This window comes from Ahaetulla prasina, chromosome 14 (genome assembly GCF_028640845.1).
Source record: "Ahaetulla prasina isolate Xishuangbanna chromosome 14, ASM2864084v1, whole genome shotgun sequence".
Taxonomy (NCBI): Eukaryota; Metazoa; Chordata; class Lepidosauria; order Squamata; family Colubridae; genus Ahaetulla; species Ahaetulla prasina.
The window spans coordinates 11,054,522-11,070,552 of NC_080552.1; the positions used below are offsets into that span (position 1 = coordinate 11,054,522).

The window sequence follows — 16,031 nt, forward strand, 5'->3', positions numbered from 1 at the left end:
TCTTCTATTTCTTCTTCTGTATCTTCTTTTCTGTTTTTCTCCTCCTCCTCTTCTTCTTTTCCTTCTCCTCTTTCTCCTTCTCCGCCTTCTCCTCCTCTTCTTCTGTTTCTTCTTCTTTTCTGTTTTTCTTCTCTTCTCCTCCTCTTCTTCTTCTTCTTTTCCTTCTCCTTCTCCTTCTCCGCCTTCTCCTCCTCTTCTTCTGTTTCTTCTTCTTTCTGTTTTTCTTCCTCCTTCTCCTTCTCCTCCTCTTCTTCTGTTTCTTCTTCTCCTCCCCTCCCCTCCTGCTTCTACTCCTCCTCCTCTTCTTCTCGTTCTTTCTCCTTCTCCTTCTCCTGCTCTTCTTCTTCTGTTTCTTCTTCTTCTCCTCCCCTCCTCCTCCCCTCCTCCTCCTGCTTCTGCCCTCCTCCTCTTCTATTTCTTCTTCTGTATCTTCTTTTCTGTTTTTCCTCCTCCTCTTCTTCTTTTCCTTCTCCTCTTTCTCCTTCTCCGCCTTCTCCTCCTCTTCTTCTGTTTCTTCTTCTTCTTCTTTTCTGTTTTTCTTCTCTTCTCCTCCTCCTCTTCTTCTGTTTCTTCTTCTCCTCCCTCCTCCTCCTCTTCCTCCTCCTCATGCTTCTGCTCCTCCTCTTCTTCTTTTCTGTTTTTCTCCTCCTCCTCCTCTTCTTCTGTTTCTTCTTCTTTCTGTTTTTCTCCTCCTTCTCCTTCTTCTCCTCCTCTTCTTCTGTTTCTTCTTCTTCTCCTCCCCTCCCCTCCTGCTTCTACTCCTCCTCCTCTTCTTCTCGTTCTTTCTCCTTCTCCTTCTCCTGCTCTTCTTCTTCTGTTTCTTCTTCTTCTCCTCCCCTCCTCCTCCCCTCCTCCTCCTGCTTCTGCTCCTCCTCCTCTTCTATTTCTTCTTCTGTATCTTCTTTTCTGTTTTTCTCCTCCTCTTCTTCTTTTCCTTCTCCTCTTTCTCCTTCTCCGCCTTCTCCTCCTCTTCTTCTGTTTCTTCTTCTTTTCTGTTTTTTCTTCTCCTCTTCTCCTCCTTCTCCTTCTCCTCCTCCTCTTCTTCTGTTTCTTCTTCTTCTCCTCCCCCTCCTCCTCCTCTTCCTCCTCCTCATGCTTCTGCTCCTCCTCCTCTTCTTCTCGTTCTTTCTCCTTCTCCTCCTCCTCCTCCTCTTCTGTTTCTTCTCCTCCTCCTCCCCCACTCCTCCTTCTCCCTCTCCCGGGGCAGCGGATCCGGCAAGCGGGAGGCTTGATTAAAAAAAAAAAGAAACCGGCCAAGCGATTTGTCTCCAATGCTGTAGTAGGCTCTCCTGCTTGAGCAGGGAGGGGTTGGACTAGAAGACCTCCAAGGTCCCTTCCCAACTCTTGGTTTATTTCATTCTTCTCTAGAGGTCCCCCCGCCTTCCCAGCCCATCCGCCCGGCTCGGGGGAGGAGCCAAAACCCTTTCCCCCACCCCCGCCCCTGCGCAACGCCCTCCCGGGCCCCGCCCGCCGTCTGCCGTAGCCTCCCCTCCCTCCCCTTTTCCCTCCCTCCCCTTTCCCCTCCCGCTCGGCTGTCACTCACGTTGGAGCCCCGGCCGCCGCCGCTGCTGCTGCTGCTGCTGCCAGCTCTGGCTCTGGATCACCTGCCCGGCGGCGGCGGCGGCAGCGGCAGCGGCGGGGAAGGGGAAAGGGCTTCCTGGGCTCCCCGCCGGTGGTGCCAGCCCGGCCGCCTTCCTCTTCTGCCTCTTCTTCCTCGGCCGCCAGCGCCGCCAGCCGCGGGTATATGGAGAGGAGCTCGCTGCGGCAGCTCATCCAGGAGCAGGTGAGCCCGCGCAACGGGACCACAGGGGTGCCACAGGATTGCCTGGCAATCGGAGGGGCCGGGGGTTGGGGTGGGCTGCCTGGGGCTGAGTCGGGGGCGCCCCTCCCCGGCCCCCCTCCCAAAGACAACGGGGGGTGCCCGGTGCGGCTCTCCATCCCGTGCTAAAAAAATGCGTGCCAACCTTCATCCGAAAGGGATGGCGGGGGAGCTCCGACTTCTCTTACCTTGCTGCGCGGATCCAGGATGGGATGCGCGCAGCCGGGTAGGGAAGACGGACCCCCCCTCCCCTCTCTCACCCACCCCAATCCGGCTGAGGGTTGGCCGCGGCAGGCATTTAGGATCAGGTGGCTCGATCGAAGTCCAGCTGGAGGCGGCTGGATCGGGCGCATCAAGAGAGGGGGGAGCCACGCATGTAGGCTTACCGTTGCTCCCAATGGTCGGGTTGGAGGGGTTTTTTTGTGGCGGGGAAGGGGGTGCCCTCCGAACCTGGGGAGCCGGTGCCAAGGGAGAAGCGCCGGGGCTGCAACTCGCTGCCCTTCAGGATCAGGTTTGGAGGATGGTGGCTATGCGCGGGGCAACGTGCAGCACAGCAGTGCCACGCCGTGCCCGTCACCCCGCATCTTTGTAGCCTAAGTCATTAAGTGTTGTATCATTAAGTGTTAAATTTGTAGCCTATGACTATCATTAAGGGTTGTAAGTGTTGTACCTTGATGAAGGCATCTTTTATGTACACTGAGAGTTTATGCACCAAGACAAATTCCTTGTGTGTCCAATCACACTTGGCCAATAAAGAATTCTATTCTATTCTAGTCTAGTCTAGTCTAGTCTAGTCTATTCCTATTCCTATTCCTATTCCTATTCCTATTCCTATTCCTATTCCTATCCTATTCCTATTCCTATTCCTATTCCTATTCGTGTTTTCTTCTCTTCTCTTCTCTTCTCTTCTCTTCTCTTCTCTTCTCTTCTCTTCTCTTCTCTTCTCTTCTCTTCTCTTCTCTCCTTCTCTCCTAGTCCTAGTCCTATCTTATCCTATTCTTGGCACGCTTGGCCTGAATCCAAAATAACAGATGCAAGAGTTTGAGATGGGGACAGGGACTGGGGGGCGAACTCCGGGCTGGGGGTGATGCCACAGGCTTCCAAGAATGAGCTTGGGAGTCCCCAGTAATGCATTAACCAAATGCCACCCCTGCCTGGCAGAATCGGACCGCCAGGTTGGGCTGCCTTCACCATGACGCTCAGAGCATCTCTCTGCTGGTTGAGAGCCATTTCCTCTGGATTTGGCACCGACCAGAAAGAGGGAGAATTTGCCCAGTCTTCGGATTGCCAGCCTGGGGAGAAGAGGTTCGGGTGAACCCTGGCTGGTACCCTTTTCCCCTTGAAACTGGCATCTGATGGTAGAAACCATCAAACAAGAAATGCTTTTTCAGAATTTCAGGGATAGGCGAGGAAGTGAATGTCATAGTCTGCGGTCCAATTTTATTTCCCACTGGGCTCCTTTGGGGCAATCTTGGACCACCCTGTTCTTAACTGGGAATAACCATGCCAGCCTGCTCTGCAGGGCTGTGGGACAGACTTCAGTTATTTATCTACTTATCAAGTTGATCTAGCCGCCCGTCTCACAAATGTGACTCCGGGGGGGGGGGGGGCAATACAATTACAGGTTGTAATTGTAATTGGTTAACAACAGTTCATTTAGTGACGGTTGAAAGTTAGCACAGCACTGAAACAAGTGACTTATGACCGTTTTTCACACTTATGACCGTTGCAGCATCCCCGTGGCCAGGTGATCAAAATTCAGATGCTTGGCGGCTGACTCATATTTATGACGATTGCGGTCGGTCGCGTAAATCCGCTTTTGCGACCTTCTGACCAGCAAAGTCAGCGGGGGAAACCAAATTCATTGAACAACTTAACCATCCATTTAACTGTGGCAAAGAAGGTCATAAAAGGGGGCAAAAACTCAACAAATGTTCCGCTTAGCAACATAAATTTTGGGGCTCAATTGCGTTCGTAACTCGAGGATTGCTTATAACACAAAACGAGCAAAAAACACGTCTGAAATAGCCATCGGAAGCCAGGAAATTATAAACAAAATCACGAGGGAGGGTTTTGAAGGCTCACCCGTCGTGAAACCATCTTGTGGGCTCCCCTTTTTTGAGGTCTGCTGGGAAAAAACCACATTTAGAGAGATTTCCAAAAGGTTAGTACAGTTCCTGCCGAGCTGTAAGGAATCCTTGAAGCTCTTACTTAGTTAGTGACTGAATTCTTGGACCGAAGCGCAGAGGAAGGCACAGCTTTGAGTGAGGTGGCTGAATCCACGCAACACAAAATTAGTCCAGTGGCAACTTTTACGATGTGGCTGGGAGCTGGTCCGCACTTGGTCTTAAAAAAAAACCAAAGGTGCTTTTTCGCGAGGCAACGGGACTTTTTTATTTTTCCGTAAAGGCGTCTCGCTTCTCATCCAAGAAGCTTCTTCAGATCTTCTTCAGAAGCACCTTTGAGACAACCCTGTCTTGAGAATTTCCACAGAGCAGGGATGTCAAACTCAAGGCCCGTGGACCGGATCTGGCCCATAGGGTGCTTAAATCCAGTCCATGAGGCTGGCCTGGAAATATCAAAGGACCAGTGTGCGATGCCTCTGCCGGCCAAAATGGGCCGCATGCTGGGGTGGGGGGCTGCGGCCCGTTTGCAGCTGGCAGAGTGCTGCTGGAGGCCCGAAAGGCCGGAAACGGGCCATGTGGGGGGCTCGGGAAGCCTCTGCGCAGCTTGTTTTCGTCCGGCAGACTGCTGCTGGAGGCCCGAAAGGCCGGAAACGGGCCATGCGGGGGGCTCAGGAAGCCTCTGTGCAGCTTGTTTTCGTCCGCAGACTGCTGCTGAAGCCCGAAAGGCGGAACGGGCCATGTGGGGGGCTCGGGAAGCCTCTGCGCAGCTTGTTTTCGTCCGGCAGACTGCTGCTGGAGGCCCGAAAGGCCGGAAACGGGCCATGCGGGGGGCTCAGGAAGCCTCTGTGCAGCTTGTTTTCGTCCGGCAGACTGCTGCTGGAAGCCCGAAAGGCCGGAAACGGGCCATGCGGGGGGCTCGGGAAGCCTCTGCGCAGCTTGTTTTCGTCCGGCAGACTGCTGCTGGAGGCCTGAAAGGCCGGAAACGGGCCATGCAGGGGGCTCGGGAAGCCTCTGTGCAGCTTGTTTTCGTCCAGCAGACTGCTGCTGGAAGCCCGAACGGCCGGAAACGGGCCATGCGGGGGGCTCGGGAAGCCTCTGCGCAGCCCGTTTTCAGCCGGCAGACTGCTGCTGGAGGCCCAAAAGGCCGAAAACGGGGCAGAGGGAACTGCGCGTGGCTCCCTATGCCCCATACTGCAGGAGGGGTCCGTCCTGTCTCCCCCACCCCCACCCCGGCCTGCGGAGGAGAACTACAGTGCTGATCCGGCCCTCAAAGAAATCCAGTTTGACATCCCTGCCATAGACGCACATTTTAAAAGTTGCCACGGTTGAGAAACTCTGCATTAATCTAACCAACATTGGAGAGGAATGGGTGGTAGCTCAGCCTGTTCCTTTATCGTGGTATAGTGTATGAATCGGGATGTCTTGGATAATTTCTGACTTTGAACTGTGTCAACTTAGCACTTGTTTATGCTGTTTATCAGGGTTTAGAGCTTGTGTGAACTCGGCCACGAGGTGCTGATAGCTAGAGAGCACTCTTGATGGCTTCAGAGCAGATCTGTGAAAAGTAAACAATTGCAACAGGCGTAAGTCCAAAACTTGGAAGAAGTTTGAATTGAGAGAAATCTCAATTCTTTGTTGGTTTTTGCTGCAATCCTGTTTATATTTACTCAGCGGCGAACTTCTCCGCTGGATAATTCAATAAAGGGAGTGAATCCGTTTGCCTTTACTTAGAAATTAATCCCTTCAGACTTAGTTGAGTTTATTTTCTTGTAAGCATACTCAGCTTCCCAAACCAGACATGTAGGTTTTTAGGAAGTCCATAGAGTATCAGTCTTTACATTCCCTTCAGTGAAATGGGTAGAGGAGTAACATTTTTCTTGAGTCAAGACAGCCTCGTTGAGTTCAAAATTCAGCTCTGGAAATTCACATTTGCTTGTAAATTAGCTCAGCTAATCAAAACCCTCTTAATTCCTGGCAAATAGATTTATTTATAATTTTTATTTATAATTTAATTTCTATACCGCCCTTCTCCCGAAGGACTCAGGGCGGTTCACAGCCATATTAAAACACAGAATATACAAAGTACACATCACAAATTTAAAACAAATTTAAAACGAAATATTTAATAGGCCTAATTAACTAAAACGGTCAACGTGGTGCTCCCTCAATTACCCGCGCAGCCGCATTCTGGACTAGCTGGAGCCTCCTGGTGCTCTTCAAGGGGAGCCCCATGTAGATGGGGAAGAAAGGGAGGTAGAGACAGATTTTATTTTCCTGAAGCCAAGAAATTAAAAGACATTTGCTCCTGGGGAGGAAAGCTATGGCAAAACTAAACAGCATACTAAAAAGCAGAGACATCACCCTGCCAACGAAAGTGCGCATAGTCAAGGCTATGGTTTTCCCAGTTGCAATGGATGGCTGTGAAAGTTGGTCCTTAAGGAAGGCTGAGCATCAAAGAATTGAGGTCTTTGAACTCTGGTGCTGGAGAAGACTCCTGAGAGTCCCTTGGACTGCAAAGTGATTCAACCGGTCAGTCCTAGAGGAGATCAACCCTGACAGTCTTTAGAAGGCCAGATTCTGAAGAGGAAACTCAAATATTTTGGCCACCTAATGAGAAGGAAGGACTCCCTGGAGAAGAGCCTAATGCTGGGAACGATGGAGGGCAAAAGAAGAAGGGGACGACAGAGAACGAGGTGGCTGGATGGAGTCACTGAAGCAGTCGGCATGAGTTGAAATGGACTCCAGAGGATGTTAGAGGACAGGAAGGCCTGGAGGAACGTTGTCCATGGGGTCGTGATGGGTCGGACACGACTTCGCAGCTAGCAACAACAACAACAAATCAGAACCATAATGTACCTGGTGAGCCCATAATGCAGCTTGGCTCTCTTGCTAGAGAAGCCAGCGATGAATGGGATTCTTTGGCATCGCGTCCTGCGTGCTACTTTTGTGACGAGAGACTTCGATTTGCACTGAAGGAAAAAACTGGCATGGGCATTTGTTCTCCTTAAAATAACGCAACTGTATCTTGCCCATTTTGTTGCACGCATCAGAACAGAAGTGTGTACACTGCGTCAGGTTTTTGCACATGTAAAGAGCAGGGTGTTTAACAAATGCCTGCTTCGTGTTGTTGCTAGGGCAGCAACAGATACTATATTTTCCGATGCTTACGTGTAGACGTAAACCTAAGAAATGAGCTAGCAAGGAGGAGTTGGTGGTTCCCTGGCTAGGAAGACCTGCGCTCCCCTCAAAAATAGCCAAGGATCTGTTGGCACTGAGTTGTAGAAGGAAACAGCCTCACATTTAAACTCTGGAGCGCAAACCTTAGTGGACAGCCAGCTAAATATGAGCCAGCAGTGTGCAGCGGCAGCCAAAAAAGCCAATGCAATCCTAAACTGCATGAACAGAGGGATACAATTGGGTGGGCATCAAAAACTTTAGCAAGGGATTCTCTGCCCGGTTGTTTGGTGGGCATGGCCTGGTCAGCCTCCTGCACCACGGCGGGTGGGGGCACGGTTTTTGTCCTCCCCGGGCTCCGGAGGCTTTCCTCGAGCCTCCAGGAGGACGAAAACGCCCACCCCAGGCTCCGGAAGCTCTCTAGAAGACGGAAACAGGTCCATTTCCAGCCTTCTTGAACTTCCAATAGGCCTGTATTTTGCTCTCCCAGAGCCTCCAACTGCACCCTGCACTTACCTGCATCCAAAACGGGCCGCGAGGGGACTCCTGGGAGGGGAGGGGCAGGGTGGCCAGGGCCAGCCAGGTGTGGGATTTGGGGTTTCTCCGAACTGCACAGAATCTTAGCTAGAGGTTCTCCCGAACCCCTGCGAACCCACAGCAGCCCACCCCTGGCTACAATCAAGATCAAGTGAGGTACTAATACCACTCTATAAAGCCTTAGTAAGGCCACACCTAGAATACTGCGCCCAGTTTTGGTCACCACACTATAAAAAAGATGTTGAGACTCTAGAAAAAGTGCAAAGAGCAACCAGGATGATTTGGGGACTGGAGGCTAAAACATATGATGAACGGTTGCAAGAACTGGGCATGGCTGGTCTAGGGAAGAGAAGGACCAGGGGAGACAGGATAGCAGTCTTCCAATATCTGAGGGGCTGCCACAGAGAGGAGGGGGGTCAGGCTATTCTCTAAAGCACCCGAAGGCCAGACAAGGAATAACAGATGGAAACTGAACAAGGAGAGATTCAACGTGGAAAGAAGGAGGAATTTCCTGACAGTGAGAACTATCAATCAGTGGAGCAGAATTGCCTTCTGAAGTTGTGGGAGCTTCATCATTGGAGGCTTTCAAGAAGAGACTGAACTGCCATCTGTCAGAAATGGTGTAGGGTCTCCTGCTTGGGCGGTGGGTTGGACTAGATGTCCTACAAGGTCCCTTCCAACTCTGTTAATCTGTATCTGTAAAACTGGTCCAAAAGTTTTAACATCTGGATTCTACAGTGGACAGATATCCTATGTATATGATTCCCTTTGTCTCTGCAAGAGAGAGGCGTATTGGTATGAGATTTTTGCCAGGTGAGCCACTTTCTGAATAAGAATCTAAGTTTTATTTGAGGAGCCTGTTTGGTGCAGTGGTGAAGAAGCTGGTCTAGAAACCAGGAGATTGTGAGTTCTAGTCTCACCTTAGGTCTGAAAACTAGCTGGCTGAGTTGGCCCAATCACCAGGAGACAGTGAGTTCTAATCCTTCCTTAGGCATAAAAGCTGACTGGGGGACTTTGAGTCAATCGCCAGGAGACTGGGAATTCTAGTTCCAATTTAGGCATGAAAGCTAGTTGACTGACTTGGGCCAATCGCCAGGAAGCCGTGAGTTCTAGTCCCGCCTTAGCCATGAAAGCTGGCTGAGTGACTTTGGGCCAATGATCCTCTCTCTCAGTCCAACTGCCTCACGGGGCAGCTGTTGTGGGGAAAATAAGAGGAGGAAGAAATCTTAGATATGTGCACCACTTTGAATTATTTATTTAAACTATAAAAGCTGGATCAAAATTGAATAAATAAATTTCAGCCCAGCTGAGATTTGCAGCTGGGCTGGTGAGAAGAGTGCAAGAAATGCATTGGACCATAAATGCATCCGTAATGCTTTGACGCATGCAAGACCGCAGGTCACACTTCCCAAAAGGTTGTGTTGTTGTTGTTTTTTGCCTCTTCTTGCCTCGTGTTCATTGGACTGTTTGAGAGAGAGGGACCAGGTTGGGCAGAACAGGTATCCTCTTTGTCTCCAAGCAGAAGAACAGAGTTGGAAGGGACCGTGGAGGTCTTCTAGTCCACCCCTCTGCTCAAGAAGGAGAGCTTACTCCATTTCAGACAAACGGCTGCCCCATCTCTTCTTAAAAACCTCCACCCACAACTACTGCATCCAGTTTTGGTCACCACACTATAAAAAAAGAGACTGTAGATAGAGTGTAGAGAAGAGCAACCAGGATGATTAGGGGACTGGAGGCTAAAACATAAGAAGAACAGTTGCACGAACTAGCCACTTTCTGTGAAGAGTGAAGAGTGAAGAGAAGGACCAGGGGAGACATGATAGCAGTCTTCCAATATTTGAGGGGCTGCCACAGAGAGGAGGGGGGTCAGGCTATTCTCTAAAGCACCCGAAGGCCAGACAAGGAATAACAGATGGAAACTGAACAAGGAGAGATTCAACGTGGAAAGAAGGAGGAATTTCCTGACAGTGAGAACTATTAATCAGTGGAACAGAAGTTGCCTTCAGAAGTTGTGGGAGCTTCATCACTGGAAGCTTTCAAGAAGAGTCTGGACTGCCACCTGAATGGTGTAGGGTCTCCTGCTTGGGCGGTGGGTTGGACTAGATGTCCTACAAGGTCCCTTCCAACTCTGTTAATCTGTATCTGTAAAACTGGTCCAAAAGTTTTAACATCTGGATTCTACAGTGGACAGATATCCTATGTATATGATTCCCTTTGTCTCTGCAAGAGAGAGGCGTATTGGTATGAGTTTTTTGCCAGGTGAGCCACTTTCTGAATAAGAATCTAAGTTTTATTTGAGGAGCCTGTTTGGTGCAGTGGTGAAGAAGCTGGTCTAGAAACCAGGAGATTGTGAGTTCTAGTCTCACCTTAGGTCTGAAAACTAGCTGGCTGAGTTGGCCCAATCACCAGGAGACAGTGAGTTCTAATCCTTCCTTAGGCATAAAAGCTGACTGGGGGACTTTGAGTCAATCGCCAGGAGACTGGGAATTCTAGTTCCAATTTAGGCATGAAAGCTAGTTGACTGACTTGGGCCAATCGCCAGGAAGCCGTGAGTTCTAGTCCCGCCTTAGCCATGAAAGCTGGCTGAGTGACTTTGGGCCAATGATCCTCTCTCTCAGTCCAATCCGCCTCACGGGGCAGCTGTTGTGGGAAAAATAAGAGGAGGAAGAAATCTTAGATATGTGCACCACTTTGAATTATTTATTTAAACTATAAAAGCTGGATCAAAATTGAATAAATAAATTTCAGCCCAGCTGAGATTTGCAGCTGGGCTGGTGAGAAGAGTGCAAGAAATGCATTGGACCATAAATGCATCCGTAATGCTTTGACGCATGCAAGACCGCAGGTCACACTTCCCAAAAGGTTGTGGTGTTGTTGTTTTTTGCCTCTTCTTGCCTCGTGTTCATTGGACTGTTTGAGAGAGAGGGACCAGGTTGGGCAGAACAGGTATCCTCTTTGTCTCCAAGCAGAAGAACAGAGTTGGAAGGGACCTTGGAGGTCTTCTAGTCCACCCCTCTGCTCAAGAAGGAGAGCTTACTCCATTTCAGACAAACGGCTGTCCCATCTCTTCTTAAAAACCTCCACCCACAACTACTGCATCCAGTTTTGGTCACCACACTATAAAAAAGATGTGGAGACTCTAGAAAGAGTGCAGAGAAGAGCAACCAGGATGATTAGGGGACTGGAGGCTAAAACATATGAAGAACGGTTGCACGAACTAGCCACTTTCTGTGAAGAGTGAAGAGTGAAGAGAAGGACCAGGGGAGACAGGAGGCAGCCTTCCAATATTTGAAGGGCTGCCACAGAGAGGAGGGGGACAAGCGATTCTCCAAAGCACCCGAAGGCCAGACAACGAATAGTGGATGGAAACTGATCAAGGAGAGATTCAACTTGGAAATAAGGAGGAATTTTCTGACAGTGAGAGCAATCATCCAATGGAACAGAAGTTGCCTTCAGGAGTTGTGGGAGCTTCATCCCTGGAGGCTTTCAAGAAGAGACTGGACTGCCCTCTGTCAGAAATGGTGTAGGGTCTCCTGCTTGGGCGGGGGGTTGGAATAGATGACCTACAAGGTCCCTTCCAACTCTGTTAACGTGTGTTAGTAGATGAAGAGAAATCAGGCTTCTGAAGCCAAGCAGTACCTCTCATAAATTGTTCTCACTGTCAGGAAATTTCTCCTTACTTCTAGATTGCATCTCTCCCAAGCAATGCAGCCCAAGGGAGAAAACCCAGTTCTCCCATTGTTTCCCATGTCATGTGCCGAGCATCTGTGCTGGTAAATGGGCTTGCCTTTTCCTATCGTTCCCCTGCCTGGTCCTTGACGCACGTTTGAGGCTGCGCTGGTGTTGGGCAAGAACTCACATAAGAATCCACTTCTGTAAATGTGCGACCTAAATAATCCACGGGAAAAGCTTTGCTTCTCTCCCACCGACTTGCCGAGGGAGAGATAAAGAGCAGCTGCGCGGAGAAGTGAAGCTTTAATTGTAATCCTTCTGGTATTTACAAAGGGAGGGCTGCACCCACGTCTGCCAACACCCAAGTTTTTGGGTTTTCACTTCTTTGCTAAATCAGGTTCTATGAAGTCTGGAGCTCCCAAATGTTGCACGTTTTATACTGTGATGAAGAGAAGAGAAGAGAAGAGAAGAGAAGAGAAGAGAAGAGAAGAGAAGAGAATATGGAATAAGAATAGAGTAGAACAGAACAGAACAGAACAGAACAGAATAGAATAGAATAGAATTCTTTATTGGCCAAGTGTGATTGGACACACAAGGAATTTGTCTTTGGTGCATATGCTCTCAGTGTACATAAAAGAAAAGATACATTCATCAAGAATCATAAGGTACAACACTTAATGATAGTCATAGGGAACAAATAAGCAATCAGGAAATAATATCAATATAAATTGTAAGGCTACAAGCCACAAAGTTACAGTCATGCAGTCATAAGTGGAAGGAGATGGGTGATGGGAACCTGTATACTGTGATACAGGTGTAGTATATATGTAGTATAATATAGGTGTAGTGGGACGCGGTGGCTCAGTGGCTAAGACGCTGAGCTTGTCGATCGAAAGGTTGGCAGTCCAGTGGTTCGAATCCCTAGTGCCGCGTAACGGGGTGAGTTCCCGTTACTTGTCCCAGCTTCTGCCAACCTAGCAGTTCGAAAGCACGTAAAAAAATGCGAGTAGAAAAACAGGGACCACCTTTGGTGGGAATGGAACAGCGTTCCGTGCGCCTTTGGTGTTTAGTCATGCCAGCCACATGACCACGGAGATGTCTTCGGACAGCGCTGGCTCTTCGGCTTAGAAACAGAGATGAGCACTGTCCCCTAGAGTCGGGAACGACTAGCACATATAGAATAGAATAGAACAGAATAGAATAGAATAGAATAGAATAGAATAGAATAGAATAGAATAGAATAGAATAGAATAGAATAGAATAGAATAGAATAGAATTTATTGGTCAAGTGTGATTGGACACAAGGAATTTGTCTTGGTGCATATGCTCTCAGTGTACATAAAAGAAAAGATACGTTCATCAAGGTACAACATTTACAACACAATTGATGATCAATATATCAATATAAATCATAAGGATTGCCAGCAACAAGTTATAGTCATACAGTCATAAGTGGAAAGAGATTGGTGATGGGAACTATGAAACGATTAATAGTAGTGCAGATTCAGTAAATAGTCTGACAGTGTTGGGGGAATTATTTGTTTAGCAGAGTGATGGCCTTCGGGAAAAAACTGTTCTTGTGTCTAGTTGTTCTGGTGTGCAGTGCTCTATAGCGTCGTTTTGAGGGTAGGAGTTGAAACAGTTTATGTCCAGGATGCGAGGGGTCTGCAAATATTTTCACATGTGCGAGAGGAACCTTTACCTTTACCTTACAGGTGTAGTCCTCAACATACGACCACAATTGAGCTCAGAATTTAGGGTCAATTGCTAAGCAAGACAGTGGTTGAGTTTTGCCCCATTTTGCAACCTTTCTTTCTCACCACAGTTGTTGAGTCCCCTGCGGTTGTTAAATTAGTAACTTGGTTATTAAACGAATCTGGCCTCCCCATTGCTTTGTCAGAAGGTCACAAAAGGGGATCACATGACCCTGGGATATCGCAACTGTCATAAATATGAGTCGGTTGCCAACTGTCTAAATTTTGACCACATGACCCTGAAGATGCTGCAATGGTCGTCAGTGTGAAAAATAGTCATAAGTCACTTTTTTCAGGGACATTGTAACAGTCACTAAATGAAGTGTTATAAGTTTTTTTTTTTATTTGCATTTATATCCCGCCCTTCTCCGAAGACTCAGGGCGGCTTACACTGTGTTAAGCAATAGTCTTCATCCATTTGTATATTATATACAAAGTCAACTTATTGCCCCCAACAATCTGGATCCTCATTTTACCTACCTTATAAAGGATGGAAGGCTGAGTCAACCCTGGGCCTGGTGGGATTAGAACCTGCAGTAATTGCAAGCAGCTGCTGTTAATAACAGACTGCATTAGTCTGTTGAGCCACCAGAGGCCCTAAGTTGATATTTCCTGTATGTTGCCATAGTTCCCAACCCTGCTCTAGCTTACTAATTCCCTTAAGACCATGTTCCTCAACTTTGGCCGCTGGAAGATGGGTGAACTTCAACTCTCACAATTTTCCAGTGGCTAGGTGGCTCAGTGGCTAAATAATAATAATAATAATAATAATAATAATAATAATAATAATAATAATAATAATAATAATAATAATAATAATAATAATAATAATAATAATAATAATAATAATATATTTTAATTTTTATACCGCCCTTCTCCCGAAGGACTCAGGGCAGTTAACAGCCAGCTAAAATACAGTACAATACAATACAATAAAATCACTATTAAAAAACTTATTCGATATGGCCAATAAATTTATAAAATACATAATATAATATAAAACGCCATTTAAAATCCAATTTAAAAACCCATTTTATGCCAGTCCTGCTCAGAAGAATAAATACTTCAGCTCGCGGCGAAAGGTCCGGAGGTCAGGAAGTTGTTGAAGTCCTGGGTGAAGCTCATTCCAGAGGGTAGGTGCCCCCACAGAGAAGGCTCTCCCCCTGGGGGTCGCCAGCCGACATTGTTTGGCTGACGGCACCCTGAGGAGACCCTCTCTATGGGAGTGCACCGGTTGGTGGGAGGCATGTGGTAACAGAAGGCGGTCCCAAAGACCGCTGAGCTTGTCAATCAGAAAGCTTGGCAGTTTGGTGGTTTGAATCCCTAGTCTCCTGCGTGAGCAGGGGGTTAGACTAAATGACCTCCAAGGTCCGTTCCAACTCAGTTACTCTTATTATTATAATTATAACTCGGAGTCCGCAAGGATTGAGGAGACAGATGCATGTATAGATTTATACCAACCTTTCAACCTTGGCCAACTTTGAAATACCTGGACTTCAACTCTCAGAATTCATGGTGGCCGGGGAATTCTGGGAGTTGAAGTCTAGACACCGTAACGTTGCTTGGGTTGAGAAACAAGCTGGAAAACACGCATTTTGTTCCAGCCAATACCTTGTTTTATTGCCTTTCTCTTTATTAAGGTAAAGGTAAAGGTTCCCCTCGCACATACTTGCTAGTCGTTGCTGACTCTAGGGGGCGGTGCTCATCTCCGTTTCAAAGCCGAAGAGCCAGCGCTGTCCGAAGACGTCTCCATGGTCATGTGGCCGGCATGACTCAACGCCAAAGACGCACAGAACGGTGTTATCTTCCCACCAAAGGTGGCCCCTATTTTTTCTACTTGCATTTTTACATGCTTTCGAAACTGCTAGGTTGGCAGAAGCTGGGACAAGTAACGGGAGCTCACCCCATGACATGGCAGCACTAGGGATTCAAACCGCTGAGCTGCCGACCTTTCGATCGACAAGCTCAACGTCCTAGCCCCTGAGCCACCGCGTCCCCTTCTCTTTATTATGTTTAGTTATTTTTACGAGACCACCAGCAAAATGATTACGACTCGTTGAAGGCTCCAGTGAGGCTTAACGCTTTTTAGCAATAAAGCATTTTTTACTTAAGACAGGTCTGTTGTTGTTGTTTTTTAAAGCACAATGCTATTGCACGCTTTAATAGACTACAGTATAACATACCCGTCATTTTTATATGCACTGCGAAATCAAAACATTTGTCTGCCTCACTTTATTGCAATATTTGCTTTATTGCATCGGTCCAGAACCAGCAACGTCTTTGACATAGGCCTGTAATTTTGTCCTTGTTGCAGTTGGAGGATTAATGCTAGACTAAGATGAGCTGTTCGCTTGGTCCAGCTCTTATGTTCTTAAATACGAGGGTAATACGATTGAAGAAGGAATGCTGCCAATAAGATAATAAGGACACATGTGGAAAGGGGTGGGGTTTTTTTTATTTGTAATTAAAAAAAATAGAGTGTTTACAATGCTGTCTTTAGTCAGGGGTCTTCAAAAGATCTAAGTCCCAGAACTCACTGTAACATCATTGCAAAAAAGGCATTAAGAGTTGTCATTCTTATTTTACGAAGTTTTCGCTCTGGTAAATGCTATACTTCAAACTAGGGCATATTAAAAACCTTTGCAAGACCTATCCTTGAATGCTGTTCACCTGCCTGGAATCCTCACTGTATTTCAGACTTCAATACATTAGAGCGGGTCCAGAGCTATTTTACTAGAAGAATTCTCAAATCTTCTGCTTTAAATAAAATTCACTATACCACCAGGCTTGAAATTTTAGGTCTGGATAGTCTCAAACTACGCTGTCTACGTTCCGACCTAAGCTTAGTTCATAAGATTATTTATCAAAACATTCTACCTGTAAATGAGTACTTTAATTTCAACCGCAATAACACAAGGGCTATGAATAGATTCAAACTCAATGTAATTC

At 47.5% G+C, this 16,031-nt stretch overlaps 1 protein-coding gene across 1 annotated transcript in view; it reads left to right on the forward strand.

Moving 5' to 3' along the window:
• Positions 1-1,563: 1,563 nt before the first annotated feature.
• Positions 1,564-16,031, forward strand: part of RHBDL1 (rhomboid like 1) — a 45,481-nt gene continuing 31,013 nt past the window's right edge. Inside the window, exon 1 of the mRNA XM_058156958.1 lies at positions 1,564-1,783. Coding sequence (XP_058012941.1) covers positions 1,745-1,783 — 39 coding nt within the window. The 5' untranslated portion in view covers positions 1,564-1,744. The remainder of the gene's footprint in view (positions 1,784-16,031) is intronic.